The sequence below is a fragment of the Gymnoscopelus braueri genome (genome assembly GCF_963280865.1).
Source record: "Gymnoscopelus braueri genome assembly, chromosome: 2".
Lineage (NCBI taxonomy): Eukaryota > Metazoa > Chordata > Actinopteri > Myctophiformes > Myctophidae > Gymnoscopelus > Gymnoscopelus braueri.
This window is the reverse complement of record NC_137604.1, coordinates 869,139-889,143: the sequence shown is the minus strand read 5'-3', so window position 1 is coordinate 889,143 and position 20,005 is coordinate 869,139. Positions and strand designations below refer to the sequence as shown.

General features: G+C 38.8%; 1 protein-coding gene across 3 annotated transcripts in view; it reads right to left on the bottom strand.

The window, feature by feature from the left end:
- Positions 1–221: 221 nt before the first annotated feature.
- Positions 222–20,005, bottom strand: part of tpcn3 (two pore segment channel 3) — a 38,796-nt gene continuing 19,012 nt past the window's right edge. For 2 of the 3 annotated variants that reach the window (XM_080452310.1, XM_080452312.1), the window contains 11 exons: positions 19,530–19,737; positions 19,061–19,205; positions 18,613–18,798; positions 17,661–17,725; positions 16,008–16,098; positions 14,625–14,694; positions 11,419–11,635; positions 6,823–6,913; positions 3,074–3,187; positions 1,934–2,046; positions 222–748 (listed from right to left, as the gene is read on the bottom strand). In XM_080452310.1, coding sequence (XP_080308436.1) covers positions 624–748; positions 1,934–2,046; positions 3,074–3,187; positions 6,823–6,913; positions 11,419–11,635; positions 14,625–14,694; positions 16,008–16,098; positions 17,661–17,725; positions 18,613–18,798; positions 19,061–19,205; positions 19,530–19,737 — 1,425 coding nt within the window. In that variant the 3' untranslated portion in view covers positions 222–623. The remainder of the gene's footprint in view (positions 749–1,933; positions 2,047–3,073; positions 3,188–6,822; positions 6,914–11,418; positions 11,636–14,624; positions 14,695–16,007; positions 16,099–17,660; positions 17,726–18,612; positions 18,799–19,060; positions 19,206–19,529; positions 19,738–20,005) is intronic. The other variant, XM_080452311.1, reaches the window with a different exon arrangement.

Genomic DNA, 20,005 nt, shown 5'->3' with positions numbered 1-20,005 from the left:
AAGTAAACATGGTGTTTTTTTTGTGATCACATGGTTTTGCTGCCTCGGTGCCTCTGAAGGACTCAGATGGTGAATATCTGGTGGATAAACACTGAAAACACCAAAACACGTCTTTGGCACTGAATGAGTTAATGGTGAACTTACATGTTGTATTGGTGACAGCTAGTGACAACACAATGTGTTCATTGATATTCACTTTTATTTATCTGCACATTTCCCTTCATATAAACGTGTATAAAAATACATGCAGCTTTGACAATATGTTCATTTTGTATAAATACATGAGATTATGTTCATATTGTATAAATCAACAACATATTTCATCTGCAGGATGAAGTACAATCACAGAAGATATGAAACGTTACAATGTTACTGGAGTGTTGATTCATGCGCACACGCACGCACGCACGCACGCACGCACGCACGCACGCACGCACGCACGCACGCACGCACACACACACACACACACACACACACACACACACACACACACACACACACACACACACACACACACACACACACACACACACACACACACACACACACACACACACACACACACACACACACACACACACACACACACACACACACACACACACACACACACACACACAGGTCTAGACGGAGCTGAAGACGGGGTTGGAGAAGTTCATGGTGGATTCATCGTCTTCCAGGTGAAAGTCATCTGGTCTGAGATCAGCTTCAAACATCCTCTGGAGGAGAGCGTCTACGGTCCTGTAGCCTGGAGAGATCAATAAACTGATCAAGAAACTAATCAATACGCTAATCAATAAACGAATCAATACGCTAATCAATATGCTAATCAATATGCTAATCAATACGCTAATCAATACGCTAATCAATATGCTAATCAATATGCTAATCAATATGCTAATCAATAAACGAATTAATAAACTAATCAATAAACTGATCAATAACATCCTCCTGTAGCCTGGAGTGATCAATACTATGCTCAATATCCTGATCAATAACATCCTCTGGAGGAGAGCGTCTACGGTCCTGTAGCCTGGAGAGATCAATATAGGGATCAATATAGTGATCAATATAGTGATCAATAGTGATCAATATAGTGATCAATATAGTGATCAATATAGTGAGCAATAGTGAGCAATATAGTGAGCAATATAGTGAGCAATATAGTGAGCAATATAGTGAGCAATATAGTGAGCAATATCCTGATCAATATCTTACAATAAATGCACTGAATCTCTGTATGTATGTATGTAATCCATGTATCTGGAGAAACGCTCAACCGACCCACTTCAAATAAAAAAACAGAGGATTTGTTCATAACTTACGTTGTGAAGAGATCTTAAAGTATGTGTTTATAACTTACGTTGTGAAGAGATCTTAAAGTATGTGTTTATAACTTACGTTGTGAAGAGATCTTAAAGTATGTGTTTATAACTTACGTTGTGAAGAGATCTTAAAGTATGTGTTTATAACTTATGTTGTGAAGAGATCTTAAAGTATGTGTTCATAACTTATGTTGTGAAGAGATCTTAAAGTATGTGTTTATAACTTATGTTGTGAAGAGATCTTAAAGTATATGTTTATAACTTACGTTGTGAAGAGATCTTAAAGTATGTGTTTATAACTTATGTTGTGAAGAGATCTTAAAGTATATGTTTATAACTTACGTTGTGAAGAGATCTTAAAGTATGTGTTTATAACTTACGTTGTGAAGAGATCTTAAAGTATGTGTTTATAACTTATGTTGTGAAGAGATCTTAAAGTATATGTTTATAACTTACGTTGTGAAGAGATCTTAAAGTATGTGTTTATAACTTACGTTGTGAAGAGATCTTAAAGTATTTGTTCATAACTTACGTTGTGAAGAGATCTTAAAGTATTTGTTCATAACTTACGTTGTGAAGAGATCTTAAAGTATGTGTTTATAACTTACGTTGTGAAGCGATCTTAAAGCGTAGAGTGGATTTGTTCTTGGTAGATTCTGAGTTGTCAATGATGTTGTCGTCACTTTCCATGGAATCCACCAGAGTTCCTTCTATCTTCTCTCTGGAGAACAGAACAAAATGAGTTGTTTTCTGTAAATAAACCTTCTATTGATGATGATTTGTATTGTATTACATGTTCTGATGATGAATTAAATACATGGACTAGGATAAAAAATAAATACATAAATAACAAGCTCAAAAACACTCAAAAAATGTTGCCTTAAAAGAGTGCATTGTTGTCTTTACTCTGAAAGCCAGGTTGCAGGTTTAACCATCTAAACTTAACCTCTCCATCTGGTTTCCAGGCAACCATGCTCCTCACTGTATACATCATGGTCATGAACAAATAGCTGAAACCATGTCCCACATCTTAAATGGGTGCCATGTATACAGGGGACTCTACATAAGTAGGCATGACAGAATAGTGGATTTGATATCAAAAGATATCTCTTCTATTTTCAGGTCCTCCATCATGCTGTATAAGCATTCTACTGTGAAGCCGAGCATGTTTAACCTGTGTAATGATGACTCTGTGTTCTCTAACATTATAACATGTTTAACCTGTGTAATGATGATTCTGTGTTCTCTAACATTATAACATGTTTAGCCTGTGTAACGATGATTCTGTGTTCTCTAACATTTCAGCTAACACCCCTGATGTCATTGTTGTTAATGAAAACCATAGGGAGGTGTTCATTCTCGAGGTCGGCTGTACTTTTGATAACAGCTTAGAGGAAGCCTTCCTAACCAAAGTGCTAAAATATCATCAGCTAGAGCAGACCATCTCTCAGCTAGGCTACAGATGTAAACTTTTGGTAGCCTATAGGGCACAAGTTGGTTGTAAGGGGCCTTCAAATGGCCGGCCTCTCCAAAAGGAGGGCTAAACAATTAGCAAGGTACTGCTCAATATCAGCTATTATCGGAAGCCGCTCAAGGTGGAGGAGGCGTTGTTTCCTTTACCCATGATTGTTGTCTGCTGTGTTTTTGTGTGTTTTGTGTGTTTTGTGTGTTTTGTGTGTTTTGTGTGTGTGTGTGTGTGTGTGTGTGTGTGTGTGTGTGTGTGTGTGTGTGTGTGTGTGCGTGCGTACTGTTCCACCCCCAGTTGCAGTTCTTCTATTTTTTTCTCCAGGGTCGTCTGGAGGTCACTCTTCTCCAGAGTGTACTCAACGAAGAACACTTCCAACACAAAGGCTATGAAGATACTGAAATACACACAATACACAACACTGAGTGTCTATTACTGAAAATACACACAATACACAACACTGAGTGTCTATTCAACGAAGAATACAAAGAACACAACAATGATATCACAGTCAGTGTTGATTTCGTTAACGAAAACGAACCGAAATATGTTCGTCAACGCACATTTTTCAAAGGACGAAGGCGAGACGAGACGAGACCACCACCCACATGAATAAACAATAACTAAATCATTATGAAATTTCGTTGACTAATAAAGACGAGACAAAAAAGTAGTTCACTAAATAAAGACTGGACTAAAATCTATGGTCATTTTAGTTCACGAACAAAGACGAGACGAAATATTATATTATATGATTGTTTCACTCCCTTTCTCCTTTGATGCACAGCGCATGCTGTTCCTCACTCACACACACCCTTTTAAAGTTGCAGCCGCGCGCGCACACACACACACACACACACACACACACACACACACACACACACACACACACACACACACACACACACACACACACACACACACACACACACACACACACACACACACACACACACACACACACACACACACACACACACACACACACACACACACACACACACACACACACACACAACCGACAAATGAATGGCAGCAGGAGGATTCAGATTTCAGAGCGAAACTTTACCTAATAAAACGGTAAAATGCTTTGCACGAGGCTCGGGAGAAAGAGAAGAGGTGATATGGACAAATTTTCGCTACATCGATGTGGAGAACAAAACAATGCGATTTTATCCGAAGGCGAGCAATGTGGTCACAAGATATATAGCTGGGAAAAACACAACAAACTTGAAGAGACACAAGCGTTCACCACAAATAAATCGAGTTAAGTTAACAAAAGGTTTGGAGGTGGTTGTTTACAACGTATCATTAAACATGGTGTTGCGTGTCGGCTTAATGTTCCAACAAAAACACTAATCCGACCCCAAAGTGCCCAAACTAATGCTGACGAACTTACGTTAGCTTCTTAGCATGTAGCGATAATTTACACCTGGTGTTTGCACTTTCTCCATTTACAGACCGTACATCTACACAAACGTTCAGATTTCAAATATAAAGTGCTTACCTCATGGCCAGGGATGTTACAAGTCTTTTCGGGTAACCCATAAGTACCCATATTTTCCGTATTGTTCAATACAAAACATTTAAATCCGATCGGTGGCCATCTTCTCCGTATTTTCTCCATGCTTTCAACTACGTGACCCTATCATTTGGGAGGTGTAATTGCACTCTGATACACTATAACTCTATGAGAAAATGACCGCCAATCGGATTAAAATGCTTTTTATTGATCAATACGGAAGATACGGGTACTTATACCCACCCGAAGTAAATTGTAACATCCGTGGCCACGGAATAAGCACTTTATATTTATATACTTTATATATGAAATCCGAACGTTTATGTAGATGCACGGGCTGTAAATGGAGAAAGTGCAAAAAACAGGTCAAAGTTTCGTCATGACTGTCATGATATGACCGTCATGTAATATGTAGCTTGCTGCTATAAATCTAGTAGCAGCAAGCGAACTATAGTAACTTGTAAACAACCCAGTGTGCAGACTGTGCACAAAACACCTGGGCAGCTATACATGGATGCAAACAAGTCATCTTTAGGTGACACATTCAGTTTCCAAAATAACATTAGGACACAAACAAGCCATTTTTTTTTTTTTTTTTTTTCTTTTCAGCTGACCTTGTATTGGAACTGTACTATCATGTGCTTTGTTTCTGCAAACTTCTAAATACAGTATTCAATCAATCAATCAATCAATCAATGGATCAATCAATCACACTACTACTAGTGAATGATTTGTGAGTAGTTTATATTTACCCTGGTATCTGTCACCTTTTTCATTCTCAATGAGAACCACTTAAACTTGACCTGAGTTGGCTCTGTCTGTACTAGTTGGACTGCTTTTTCCTTCTACTAAAAAAAGGTTTTGTCGACTAAAACTAGACAAATAAAAATATGTTTTCTTGGACTAAGATAAAGACTAAAATGCTCGACTTTTAGTCGACTAAAACTAGACTAAATAAAAAAAGGATGAGTTTAACTAAATGTGATAAAAACTAACAACCGTCATTGAAACTGGACTAAGACTAAAAATAGCTGACGAAATCAACATTAATCACAGTACTTAATGTAATGTAATGTAATGTAATATTTGGCAGCAGTGTTGGAATAGTTACTACAACATAGTAATATGTTACTTATTACATATTACTTGTTTAAAAAGTAATGTAGTTACTTTACTTATTACTACCTGCCAAAAGTAACTAGTTACTTATTACTTAGTTACTTTTTTTTTCTCGCCCCCAGTAATTGCATCCTTTCTCCCCAAAAGTCTGACTTTGCATTTTCAACATTAGCAGTTTTTTTTTTCTCTCTTTTCTGCAGCCTACATTGTAAAATCCTCATTGTTGATTTAACTCTGAAAAGTGTTCTGTACACATGACGGGTCCATTTGGTTCTATTTGTACACTCATTTCAATTATATCAACACTAAGACTTTTACTGTGTATGAATTCATAACTTACAGACTAAATGAAAACCATTTGACTATGAACTGAATACTAAGGACCTCAATGGAAACAAGACCGCAAGGACTTTTTTGGAAGTATTTTAAATGTATTTCATGTATTTTTTGCCTAAAAAAATATTCAAATTCAAACACCTGGGCTCAAACAGATAATGACTCATCATGAGACACAATCTTTGAACAACTTCTGTTGTTTATTAAACAAAATGTATTCTAACAAAATACAAAAATAAAAAAGCTCCCATAGCAACACATATCATCGTGGCAGAATGTAGGAGCAAATGCAAGTTTAAAAAAAAAATCTATCATTCTGTATGACTGCTGAAAATAAAGTGCTTCATTTCTTTGTAAACAAAAGTAATTCTAATAGAATAAAAAGGCTCCCATAGCAACACATATCATCGTGGTTTGTGGTGGGTGTAGGAAATGTAAACTTCAACAAAACAATCATTCTTCTGACTGACTGATATTTAGTGCATCATTCAGGAGTGTGTGTATATATATATATATATATATATATATATATATATATATATATATATATATATATATATATATATATATATATATATTGAAAATAGCCAACCTACAAGCTTACAGCGCGTCTTCATTGGTTAACAAGTCGCTTATAATAAGCAGACATGGCAACACTGTTTGATCCGGTTTAAGGCCCGCCCTTCCGCAGCTGATAATTCACACATAGACAAGTGCGCAACGTTTCCGTATCCGCTCTAGACCGGATCAGCAAGCAGCCTGCATAGCAACTGGATCCCAACCAGTCTACCATTATATCAATTGACCAAAAACAACACAGGATCAAATAAACACACTCAAACCCAGAGTACCACCAAGGCTCGTGAAAAAAAGTAATAAATTACTTTTTGAAAAAAGTAAAGGTAATAATATTACTCAAAACGTGAAAGTAATTAGTTACGTTACTAGTTACTGGGAAAAAGTAATAATATTACTTTAAGTTACATATTACTTTAGTTACTTTCCAACACTGTTTGGCAGTACTTAATGTAATGTAATGTAATATCTGGCAGTACTTAATGATGATGATGACGACGATGATGTGGAACAGGATGAAGAAGAGCGCCGCCGCTGGGTGAGTGACAGCTATGAAACCACTGGTCAACAGTGACCACGACCATTAAGGACAAAAACAACCAATTGCAGCACAGCACACGCCCACTAAGGACAAAAACAACCAATTGCAGCACAGCACACGCGCATTAAGGACAAAAACAACCAATTGCAGCACACGCCCATTAAGGACGCACATACTTTAATTAGACAGATTGATGTGAACCCTCAGTAACACTATATATCATTATGGATATTCATATCTCATTGGTTGACCTCAGTAACACTAATATTAAAGGATATATCATTGGTTGACCTCAGTAACACTAATATTAAAGGATATATCATTGGTTGACCACAGTAACACTAATATTAAAGGATATCTCATTGGTTGACCACAGTAACACTAATATTAAAGGATATATCATTGGTTGACCACAGTAACACTAATATTAAAGGATATATCATTGGTTGACCACAGTAACACTAATATTAAAGGATATATCATTGGTTGACACAGTAACACTAATATTAAAGGATATATCATTGGTTGACACAGTAACACTAATATTAAAGGATATATCATTGGTTGACACAGTAACACTAATATTAAAGGATATATCATTGGTTGACCACAGTAACACTAATATTAAAGGATATATCATTGGTTGACCACAGTAACACTAATATTAAAGGATATATCATTGGTTGACACAGTAACACTAATATTAAAGGATATATCATTGGTTGACACAGTAACACTAATATTAAAGGATATATCATTGGTTGACACAGTAACACTAATATTAAAGGATATATCATTGGTTGACCACAGTAACACTAATATTAAAGGATATATCATTGGTTGACCTCAGTAACACTAATATTAAAGGATATATCATTGGTTGACCACAGTAACACTAATATTAAAGGATATCTCATTGGTTGACCACAGTAACACTAATATTAAAGGATATATCATTGGTTGACCACAGTAACACTAATATTAAAGGATATCTCATTGGTTGACCTCAGTAACACTAATATTAAAGGATATATCATTGGTTGACACAGTAACACTAATATTAAAGGATATATCATTGGTTGACCACAGTAACACTAATATTAAAGGATATCTCATTGGTTGACCACAGTAACACTAATATTAAAGGATATCTCATTGGTTGACCACAGTAACACTAATATTAAAGGATATATCATTGGTTGACCACAGTAACACTAATATTAAAGGATGTATCATTGGTTGACACAGTAACACTAATATTAAAGGATATATCATTGGTTATAAAGGACTTTTCCGATTTCTTGGCTGGTGCTCTTATTAAGTATGATAAAATCTTAATTGTTGGAGATTTGAACGTGCACGTCTGTTGTATCTCTAAGCCACTTGCTAAAGATTTCTTGGATGTACTTGATGCTTTTAACCTTGTTCAGCATGTCACTGAGCCGACACATGAGCTCGGGCATACGCTTGATCTTGTCATTTCTTACGGCTTGCCTATTTCGAATGTACAGGTTTGTGCTCCAGTCCTCTCTGATCATTTTCCTGTCATTTTTGATTTTGTATTGCCCTGTGACACTTTTAAATCATGCGCTCCTGCGCGCCAGTGTCGCGTGTTGAAACCTGGTACTGCTGCGCTTTTTTCTTCTGCCTTCGCTATTGTTGATCAGGCTGAAAATTGTTTCACTGAGGGTCTAGACACTGAGCAACTCACATCGTCCTTTCTCTCCACTTGTGTCGGCATCCTGGACACTGTTGCGCCGCTAAAAACCATGCGCCCCAGACCTAGGTCTGAGCCTTGGCTAAATGACACCACCCGTGCTGCCAGGAGAGAGTGCCGGAGAGCTGAGCGCAAGTGGAGAAAGGACAGGCTCCATGTGTCACATGACATTTTAAAGGAATGTTGGAAAAAATATCAGAGTACTGTCAAAACTGAAAAGTCAAGGCATTTCTCCGATATAATTTCCAAAAATGTCGATAAACCTTCTGTTCTTTTTAAAACGATCGAACAGCTGCTAAATCCTCCCCAGCCCACTTGTTTGGAAGCGTCTCTTGAGGTCTGTGAAAAATTTCTTAGCTATTTTGTAGACAAGGTCACTACCATTCAAGCACACATCTCCCCCCCTGCCTTCGACCCCTCTGTGGCTGTCACCTGCACTACTGTATTTAACCATTTCAACCCTGTGTCATTTGCAAAACTCAGTGAAATAGTCATCAAACTCAAAACCTCATCCTGTCCCACAGATGCTATCCCCACTCTCCTCTTTAAGGAGGTCTGGGACACCATTGGGCCCAGGGTCCATAACATCATAAATAGCAGCCTGGCTTCAGGGGTTGTACCAGTTTATTTTAAAAAAGCAGTTGTGGCACCTTTGATTAAAAAACCTAACCTGGATACCTCTGTTCTAGCTAATTACAGACCTATCTCAAAGCTTCCATTCATTTCAAAGATCCTTGAAAAAACTGTGTTATCACAATTACAGTCTTTTCTGCAGGTACACAGCATTTTTGACATTTTTCAATCTGGGTTTAAAGCGTTTCATAGCACTGAGTCAGCATTGCTGAGGGTTTTTAATGATGTGCTAAGGACCACTGACTCTGGTGACTCTGAAATTCTGCTGCTGCTGGATTTATCTTCTGCTTTTGATACTTTGAATCACAAAACTCTAATGTCCCGATTAGAGCATTGTGTTGGTGTCAGGGACACTGCTTTAGATTGGTTTTCATCCTATCTATCTGAGAGATGCTTTTCTGTTCAATTTGGAGATTTTGTATCATCTTCCACCCCCCTGTCGTCCGGAGTCCCTCAGGGCTCGATCCTTGGGCCAATACTTTTCTCCCTATATCTTCTCCCCCTGGGACTAATTTTTAAGAAACATGGCATCTCCTATCACCTTTATGCTGATGATTCTCAAATTTATATGCCCTTAAAAAAGCATAGCAACAGCTCCCTGACACCTCTTTTTGACTGTCTAAACGACATCAAGGCTTGGATGGCTCTCAACTTTTTAAGTTTAAATGAGAGTAAAACAGAGGTCATAGTATTTGGGCCTAGTGGCCCTGGTGTTGTTCCCTCTGACCTTGGTTCCCTGCAGCCTTACGTTAAATCCGTTGTCTCAAATCTTGGTGTCAAATTTGACAATGTGCTCAAACTTGACAAACAGATAAATGCTGTGGTAAGGTCCAGCTTTTATCATCTAAGGCTGCTCGCCCAAATCAAGTCTGTACTTTCTTTTAATGATTTTGAGCGTGCCATTCATGCTTTTATCACCACACGCTTGGACTACTGTAATGCACTTTATGTTGGCTTAAACAAAGGCTCCATTGCACGTTTACAGCTAGTCCAAAACGCTGCGGCACGTCTCCTAACGGGGACCCGCAAGCGTGACCACATTACACCAATTCTGGCTTCACTTCACTGGCTCCCAGTTCGCTTCAGAATTGATTTTAAGATTTTATTGTTTGTTTTTAAATCACTGAATGGCCTGGCACCTCAGTATTTATCTGAACTCCTAGAGGTGTATAACCCACCAAGGTCACTACGGTCTGCGGGCCAGTTGAAACTTGAGGTCCCAAATTCAAATCTGAAAACCAGAGGTGACCGAGCCTTCTCGGTAGCAGCCCCCATTCTATGGAATGCGCTCCCCTCCCATATTAAACTGGCCCCCACCATCGATACTTTTAAATCTCGCCTTAAGTCCCACCTTTATGCTTCGGCATTTGACCCTGTTTGAGTGTTTCGGTGGTCTACGTTTTGTCTCTATGTTTTGTCTCACTGTCTGTTGACACGTCTGCGTCATATTTTCAGTGATGTGTTTCTTTCTGTTGTTTCTGTTGTTTATTTTGCTTCGTTTGTTTATGTTTTTGCTTCAGTGTTTAGCTTTGTCTCTGTGTTTTTTAACTTTCCCAGTGTATTTGGTTTTCTCTGTACAGCACTTTGTTAACCCTGAACAAGTTTTAAAATGTGCTTTATAAATAAAGTGGATTGGATTGGATTGGTTGACCACAGTAACACTAATATTAAAGGATATCATTGGTTGACCACAGTAACACTAATATTAAAGGATATCTCATTGGTTGACCACAGTAACACTAATATTAAAGGATATCATTGGTTGACCACAGTAACACTAATATTAAAGGATATCATTGGTTGACCACAGTAACACTAATATTAAAGGACATATCATTGGTTGACCACAGTAACACTCATATTAAAGGATATCATTGGTTGACCACAGTAACACTAATATTAAAGGATATCATTGGTTGACCACAGTAACACTAATATTAAAGGATATCTCATTGGTTGACCACAGTAACACTAATATTAAAGGATATCTCATTGTTTGACCACAGTAACACTAATATTAAAGGATATCATTGGTTGACCACAGTAACACTAATATTAAAGGACATCATTGGTTGACCACAGTAACACTAATATTAAAGGACATATCATTGGTTGAGCACAGTAACACTAATATTAAAGGACATATCATTGGTTGACCACAGTAACACTAACATTAAAGGATATCGTGCCATTGGTTGACCACAGTGAGTTCCAGCAGCAGGATGAATGAGGAAACCAGGTTGTTGAAGTTGTTCTTACAGTACTTCAGTTTGGAGAACGTAGAACCTTCCAGGAGAACATTACCACAGTAAGAACCGGCCGGGTCGCTGGAGTCTGAGAAATACTGAACTTTCCCTTTAAATAACTCCATGCCCACCATGGAGAAGATGTAGTACACCACCTAGTGGAGAGAGAGGGAATGACAGAGAGACACAGAGAGAGAGAGAGAGAGAGAGAGAGAGAGAGAGAGAGAGAGAGAGAGAGAGAGAGAGAGAGAGAGAAAAGTGGAAATGCCCATATATGGTCATTAAAGGGATAGTTCACCCAAACAAATACTTTTTTTTCTATCAATTAGTCACCCCATGGAGACTTGAATTCATGGATATTTTAAAGTTTTTGTCTCATTCCTAAGCCAATACTTTGATGACCAGCCGACCGGTAGGCAGCGGTTCCGGTAGGAGACACAAAGGAGACTCTGTGTTATTAACACTCGCATGACGGCAGTAAGACCAACTACCACACAAGACGGACTTCAGATCAAACTGAACGTTTTTTTCCTGCAATTCCATTGGCCAATTCCAATAACCATGAGATCCGATATGTCAAATCTGTATGACAAAAACGTAAACAGCACGATCGCTGTAGCGGTGAGCTTGAATTAGGCAAACGAACGTGGTTTAGAAAATAGTCAAATATCTAGAAGGTTAGATATTCGGCTGTGTCGCCGACTGGACATCAGACAATATCATACAGTATGAAATGGGCTGAGACCACTCTGCGAGGAGATGCACGCCACAGCCAATGAGCACATTACAGCCACCTGACCACAACAAACAGATCCCCCGCATAGTTACCGTCCAGTCCTGTATTAAGTTAAACATTATTATAAAACAGAATGAGAGTGAGCGAGCGTGCTCGATGGGGGTAGTTAATAAACATCTCAAATAAACAGTTTATTTGAGAGGAATTGCACACACAGGGAGAGAGAGAGAGAGCGAGAGCTCACAGTCTCGCACACAAAGCCTGTCTGAAATGTTGCCAGATTTTGCGAGAGAAATAAGCAACCAGATCTATGAAAACAATCCCAACAAAAGTGACTATAGGCCACATGAGCACTTTAAACCTATACAAATACATTGCATATTTGAAAATAGCCGATCTACAAGCTCACGTTGTAGATAGGCTATTTTCAAAGAAGAAAATCTTGGGTAAAAATGAAAATTGTGGATTTTTTTCCAAATCCGACAGATCTTGTATGGGGGTCTATGGCACAACATATCTTCAGAAGGGGGGAGGTCTGCGGACAAATATTAATTTGGGGGTCCTTGCCATGAAAATGTTTGAGAACAACTGGTTCACTGGTTTTAGGAAACAAGACCAAATAAGCAACTACACTTTCAAGCAACTTTACAGAAAAAACAAGCTCAATGTCGCTTAAAATAAGCGGACATGGCAACACTGCTTCTGTGCACTTGACGAGAGAGAGAGATAGATGCGCATATATCACGGGAGACGTCGATTAAAATGTTTTTGAATGGAATATTTAGTTAAAGCTTCATGAGCAAAGATAATCCACTTCAAAATCTATAACTCAATCAGATTGACGGCTTAGACACCCGAGTGTATTATAAGTGTGTTATATTATATGTGTATTATAAGTGTGTTATATTATATGTGTATTATAAGTGTGTTATATTATATGTGTATTATAAGTGTGTTATATTATATGTGTATTATAAGTGTGTTATATTATATGTGTATTATAAGTGTGTTATATTATATGTGTATTATAAGTGTGTTATATTATATGTGTATTATAAGTGTGTTATATTATAAGTGTGTTATATTATATGTGTATTATAAGTGTGTTATATTATATGTGTATTATAAGTGTGTTATATTATAAGTGTGTTATATTATATGTGTATTATAAGTGTGTTATATTATAAGTGTGTTATATTATATGTGTATTATAACTGTGTTATATTATATGTGTATTATAAGTGTGTTATATTATAAGTGTGTTATATTATATGTGTATTATAAGTGTGTTATATGTGTATTATAAGTGTTATATTATGTGTATTATAAGTGTTATATTATATGTGTATTATAAGTGTTATATTATGTGTATTATAAGTGTGTTATATTATATGTGTATTATAAGTGTGTTATATTATATGTGTATTATAAGTGTTATATTATATGTGTATTATAAGTGTTATATTATGTGTATTATAAGTGTGTTATATTATATGTGTATTATAAGTGTGTTATATTATATGTGTATTATAAGTGTTATATTATATGTGTATTATAAGTGTTATATTATATGTGTATTATAAGTGTTATATTATATGTGTATTATAAGTGTGTTATATTATATGTGTATTATAAGTGTGTTATATTATATGTGTATTATAAGTGTGTTATATTATATGTGTATTATAAGTGTGTTATATTATATGTGTATTATAAGTGTGTTATATTATATGTGTATTATAAGTGTTATATTATATGTGTATTATAAGTGTTATATTATATGTGTATTATAAGTGTGTTATATTATATGTGTATTATAAGTGTTATATTATATGTGTATTATAAGTGTGTTATATTATATGTGTATTATAAGTGTTATATTATATGTGTATTATAAGTGTTATATTATATGTGTATTATAAGTGTGTTATATTATATGTGTATTATAAGTGTGTTATATTATATGTGTATTATAAGTGTTATATTATATGTGTGTTATATTATATGTGTATTATAAGTGTGTTATATTATATGTGTATTATAAGTGTGTTATATTATGTGTATTATAAGTGTGTTATATTATAAGTGTGTCATATTATATGTGTATTATAAGTGTGTTATATTATAAGTGTGTCATATTATATGTGTATTATAAGTGTGTTATATTATATGTGTATTATAAGTGTTATATTATATGTGTATTATAAGTGTGTCATATTATATGTGTATTATAAGTGTGTTATATTATATGTGTATTATAAGTGTGTTATATTATATGTGTATTATAAGTGTGTTATATTATATGTGTATTATAAGTGTGTTATATTATATGTGTATTATAAGTGTGTTATATGTGTATTATAAGTGTGTTATATGTGTATTATAAGTGTAAGTGTCAGACAACAGACCAGGATGAGTTGTCCAAACGTCAGGATGGTAGGACCAATCTTTATCAGAGTGTTGATGATCATCCTGAACCTAGAGGAACACACAAACATCAGCCAATCACAACCATTTACTTCATGAAACAACCAATCACAACCATTTACTTCATGAAACAACCAATCACAACCATTTACTTCATAAAACAACCAGCTTCATATCGTTGCTGTCAGACAGAGATCTTATATATCCGACCACTTCGGTCTGCCACCTCGGGGCGACTGATTGCCTCGTCGCTCAAGGGTCCTTCTGACCGATCTACACGGTCACGACTTTTTTCTGTTCTGGACCCACAGTGGTGGAATGAACTTCCCACTGATGTCAGGACAGCAGAGACACTGATGTCAGGACAGCAGAGTCACTGATGTCAGGACAGCAGAGACACTGATGTCAGGACAGCAGAGTCACTGATGTCAGGACAGCAGAGTCACTGATGTCAGGACAGCAGAGTCACTGATGTCAGGACAGCAGAGACACTGATGTCAGGACAGCAGAGACACTGATGTTAGGACAGCAGAGACACTGATGTCAGGACAGCAGAGACACTGATGTCAGGACAGCAGAGACACTGATGTCAGGACAGCAGAGTCACTGCCCATCTTTCACCGCAGACTGAAAACCCACCTCTTCAGGAAACACTACCCTTCCTCTTAGCCTTGTCTGCTTGTTGTTAACTAGTTGTACGAACTCTTGTTTTATTGTTGTATTGTTTTATTGGTTCTTGTTTAGTTGATACACTTATTTGTTTTAGCTCTTGCTCATTTGATTTTCCTATTTGTCTCATCTGTTTAAGAAAGTAGGTAGCTGATATATTGCACTTTTACCTTAGCGCTAGGTATACTCTTAGTTGCTTGTTTTAGCAGGAAATGCACTTAGGACTTCTGGTGATTAGTAGTTTCGTTGTTGAATGCACTTATTGTAAGTTGCTTTGGATAAAAGCGTCTGCTAAATGACTGTAATGTAATGTAATGTAATGTAATGTAATGTAATGTAATGTAATGTAATGTAATGTAATGTCCATATTTCATACTTTTTGTCTCCGCCAGGCCGAAAGGCATGACGAGAGAGTATGTTTTGCACTCTGTCTGTCTGTCCATCTGTGTGTCCTTCTGTCTGTGATCAGCTAATCTCCGGCACCGTTGGCCCGATCGCTGCGAAACTGTGCACACACACTCCCTGGATGCCAAAGCCGAACCTTTTTCAGATTGGCCTGTTATAGCGCCCAGGAGGCCGATTTTTGGTGGTGAATTCTTCTTTTTCTCACAGAGGCACACAGTACCTGGCACTCAATGTGTTAACAGTAAAATATTTAACAGTAAAATATTTTAACAGTAATAGAGTATTTGTACCTCTTGACGTTGTCCACCACTCTGACCAGACGCAGGACTCTGAGGATGAAGATAATGTCCAGGATCTCTCTTTCTGAGTAACCTCCCCCCACTGGAAGACAGACAGACAGACAGACAGGTATGCATGAGGACAGACAGGTATGCATGAGGACAGACAGACAGACAGACAGACAGGTATGCATGAGGACAGACAGGTATGCATGAGGACAGACAGACAGACAGGTATGCATGAAGACAGACAGGTATGCATGAGGACAGACAGACAGACAGACAGACAGACAGACAGACAGACAGACAGGTATGCATGAAGACAGACAGGTATGCATGAAGACACACAGGTATGCATGAAGACAGACAGGTATGCATGAAGACAGACAGGTATGCATGAAGACAGACAGACAGACACACAGGTATGCATGAAGACAGATAGGTATGCATGAAGACAGACAGGTATGCATGAAGACACACAGGTATGCATGAAGACAGACAGGTATGCATGAAGACACACAGGTATGCATGAAGACAGACAGGTATGCATGAAGACACACAGGTATGCATGAAGACAGACAGGTATGCATGAAGACACACAGGTATGCATGAAGACAGACAGGTATGCATGAAGACACACAGGTATGCATGAAGACAGACAGGTATGCATGAAGACAGACAGGTATGCATGAAGACAGACAGACAGACAGACAGGTATGCATGAAGACAGATAGGTATGCATGAAGACAGACAGGTATGCATGAAGACACACAGGTATGCATGAAGACACACAGGTATGCATGAAGACACACAGGTATGCATGAAGACAGACAGGTATGCATGAAGACAGACAGGTATGCATGAAGACACACAGGTATGCATGAAGACAGACAGACAGACAGGTATGCATGAAGACAGACAGGTATGCATGAAGACAGACAGGTATGCATGAAGACACACAGGTATGCATGAAGACAGACAGGTATGCATGAAGACACACAGGTATGCATGAAGACAGACAGGTATGCATGAAGACAGACAGGTATGCATGAAGACAGACAGACAGACAGACAGATATGCATGAAGACAGATAGGTATGCATGAAGACAGACAGGTATGCATGAAGACACACAGGTATGCATGAAGACACACAGGTATGCATGAAGACACACAGGTATGCATGAAGACAGACAGGTATGCATGAAGACAGACAGGTATGCATGAAGACAGACAGGTATGCATGAAGACACACAGGTATGCATGAAGACAGACAGACAGACAGGTATGCATGAAGACAGACAGGTATGCATGAAGACAGACAGGTATGCATGAAGACACACAGGTATGCATGAAGACACACAGGTATGCATGAAGACAGACAGGTATGCATGAAGACAGACAGGTATGCATGAAGACAGACAGGTATGCATGAAGACACACAGGTATGCATGAAGACACACAGGTATGCATGAAGACAGACAGGTATGCATGAAGACACACAGGTATGCATGAAGACAGACAGACAGACAGACAGACAGACAGACAGACAGACAGACAGACAGACAGACAGACAGACAGACAGACCCCCCCACAAAATAAAAGCTCCAACATAGTTTTTTCTATTATTATTATTATTGTTGTTGTTGTTGTTGTTGTTGTACTAACCCTGTTTCATGGCTGCATTTGCTATTGTGGCGATGAGAGCTGAGACAACGATGAGGGTGTCAAACCTGTCCAGATAGGTGAGACAGGTAGAGATAAGTGAGACAGGTACAGATAGATGAGACAGATAATAATTCTCTAAAACACCCTGGACAACGCTCCACACGTCCTAGACTCTTCTCTCTTCTCTAAAACACTCTGGACAACGCTCCACACCTCCTAGACTCTTCTCTCTTCTCTAAAACACTCTGGACAACGCTCCACATGTCCTAGACTCTTTTCTCTTCTCTAAAACACTCTGGACAACGCTCCACACGTCCTAGACTCTTCTCTCTTCTCTAAAACACCCTGGACAACGCTCCACACGTCCTAGACTCTTCTCTCTTCTCTAAAACACCCTGGACAACGCTCCACACGTCCTAGACTCTTCTCTCTTCTCTAAAACACCCTGGACAACGCTCCACACGTCCTAGACTCTTCTCTCTTCTCTAAAACACCCTGGACAACGCTCCACACGTCCTAGACTCTTCTCTCTTCTCTAAAACACTCTGGACAACGCTCCACACGTCCTAGACTCTTCTCTCTTCTCTAAAACACCCTGGACAACGCTCCACACGTCCTAGACTCTTCTCTCTTCTCTAAAACACTCTGGACAACGCTCCACACGTCCTAGACTCTTCTCTCTTCTCTAAAACACTCTGGACAACGCTCCACACGTCCTAGACTCTTCTCTCTTCTCTAAAACACTCTGGACAACGCTCCACACGTCCTAGACTCTTCTCTCTTCTCTAAAACACCCTGGACAACGCTCCACACGTCCTAGACTCTTCTCTCTTCTCTAAAACACCCTGGACAACGCTCCACACGTCCTAGACTCTTCTCTCTTCTCTAAAACACCCTGGACAACAGATATAACACAAACAATAACAATAATAATGCTGTATGTTGTTGTTACCAGTTCCAGAAGTTGTGTCTGGAGTAGAAGGCTCGTGGTTCGAAGGTGTAGAGTTTGAGGAGGATCTCCAGGAGATACAGAGACAGGAAAACCCACTCAGAGACCCCGACCACAGGGTTCTCCTCGTCCAACCCAATGAACACTGCATTTATTAATATGATGACGTCATAGAGGATGGCAAACCCCCTAGACACACACACACACACACACACACACACACACACACACACACACACACACACACACACACACACACACACACACACACACACACACACACACACACACACACACACACACACACACACACACACACACACACACACACACACACACACATGAAATGTTTTTTAATTCATTCTTTTATAACATTTACTGACTGATTGACATGACTAGGTCTAACCTGATTGGTTGTCACCTGACTAGGTCTAACCTGATTGGCTCTCACCTGTGGCGGACCATGCGACAGAGCAGCCGGCTGGGCGTGGCCTCATAGAGGGCGGGGAATCTGTTGTGGAGGGGGTGTGGCCTGGACTTCATGGTGATCACCTGGATGTTTAGGAGGTCAGCTAACTGGACGAACGCTAGCTTACCTGTAGAGAGAGAGAGACAGACAGACAGACAGACAGACAGACAGACAGACAGACAGACAGACAGACAGACAGACAGACAGTTGTTTTATAAGTGCCTGTCTGTCATATCTTGTGGAAAAGTGCTCCTCGGAGCTCAGGTCTCCGCCAGGTCAGGTAGGTTATTTTTGGCCATTTGCTACTTTTGATGCTAATTCATAATCATATTTGTATAATATATTGTAGTTTTGAACCAGCTGAACCGAACACATTTCTGATGTTCGGCTGTAGTACGCAATTCCTACCACTAGGAACGTCGTTTTTTTTTTTAATGCCCCGCCCACTCACCTGTCCGTCCGGTGTGGGCGGGGTCAGACACGCTCCACAGCAGCTCTCGGTGGGCGGAGCTAATGTCCGGCTGGACGCGCTGCACCAGCTGGTTCCAGGAAGTCTGACACACGCCAGGCTCCGCCCCTTCCTCCTTCCTTTCCTGGAGCACGGCGAACGCTCGAACCATCTTGTGTCTTTTGGCCCTGACCAGCTGCCGTACCTCCTCCTGGTGGACAGAAACAGTACTGTGATTATCATTACTACAATGAGGGCAGGTACTCAGTATTTTTATAGAAAGGCCTTCCTAACATAGCCTGGTAAAGCCCCTCCCTCCGGAAAATCTCATTTCCATTTGATTTCAGGAGTGAGTCTGGCCTGAAGGCTTGTCTGGGCGTTTCTAGCCCGTTCACCAAATGGACGAGCCTATCAGCGTCTCTATCAGCTCATCGTTTTGTGATTGACAGCGACAGTTGGCCAATCAGGTGGCGAGTTCG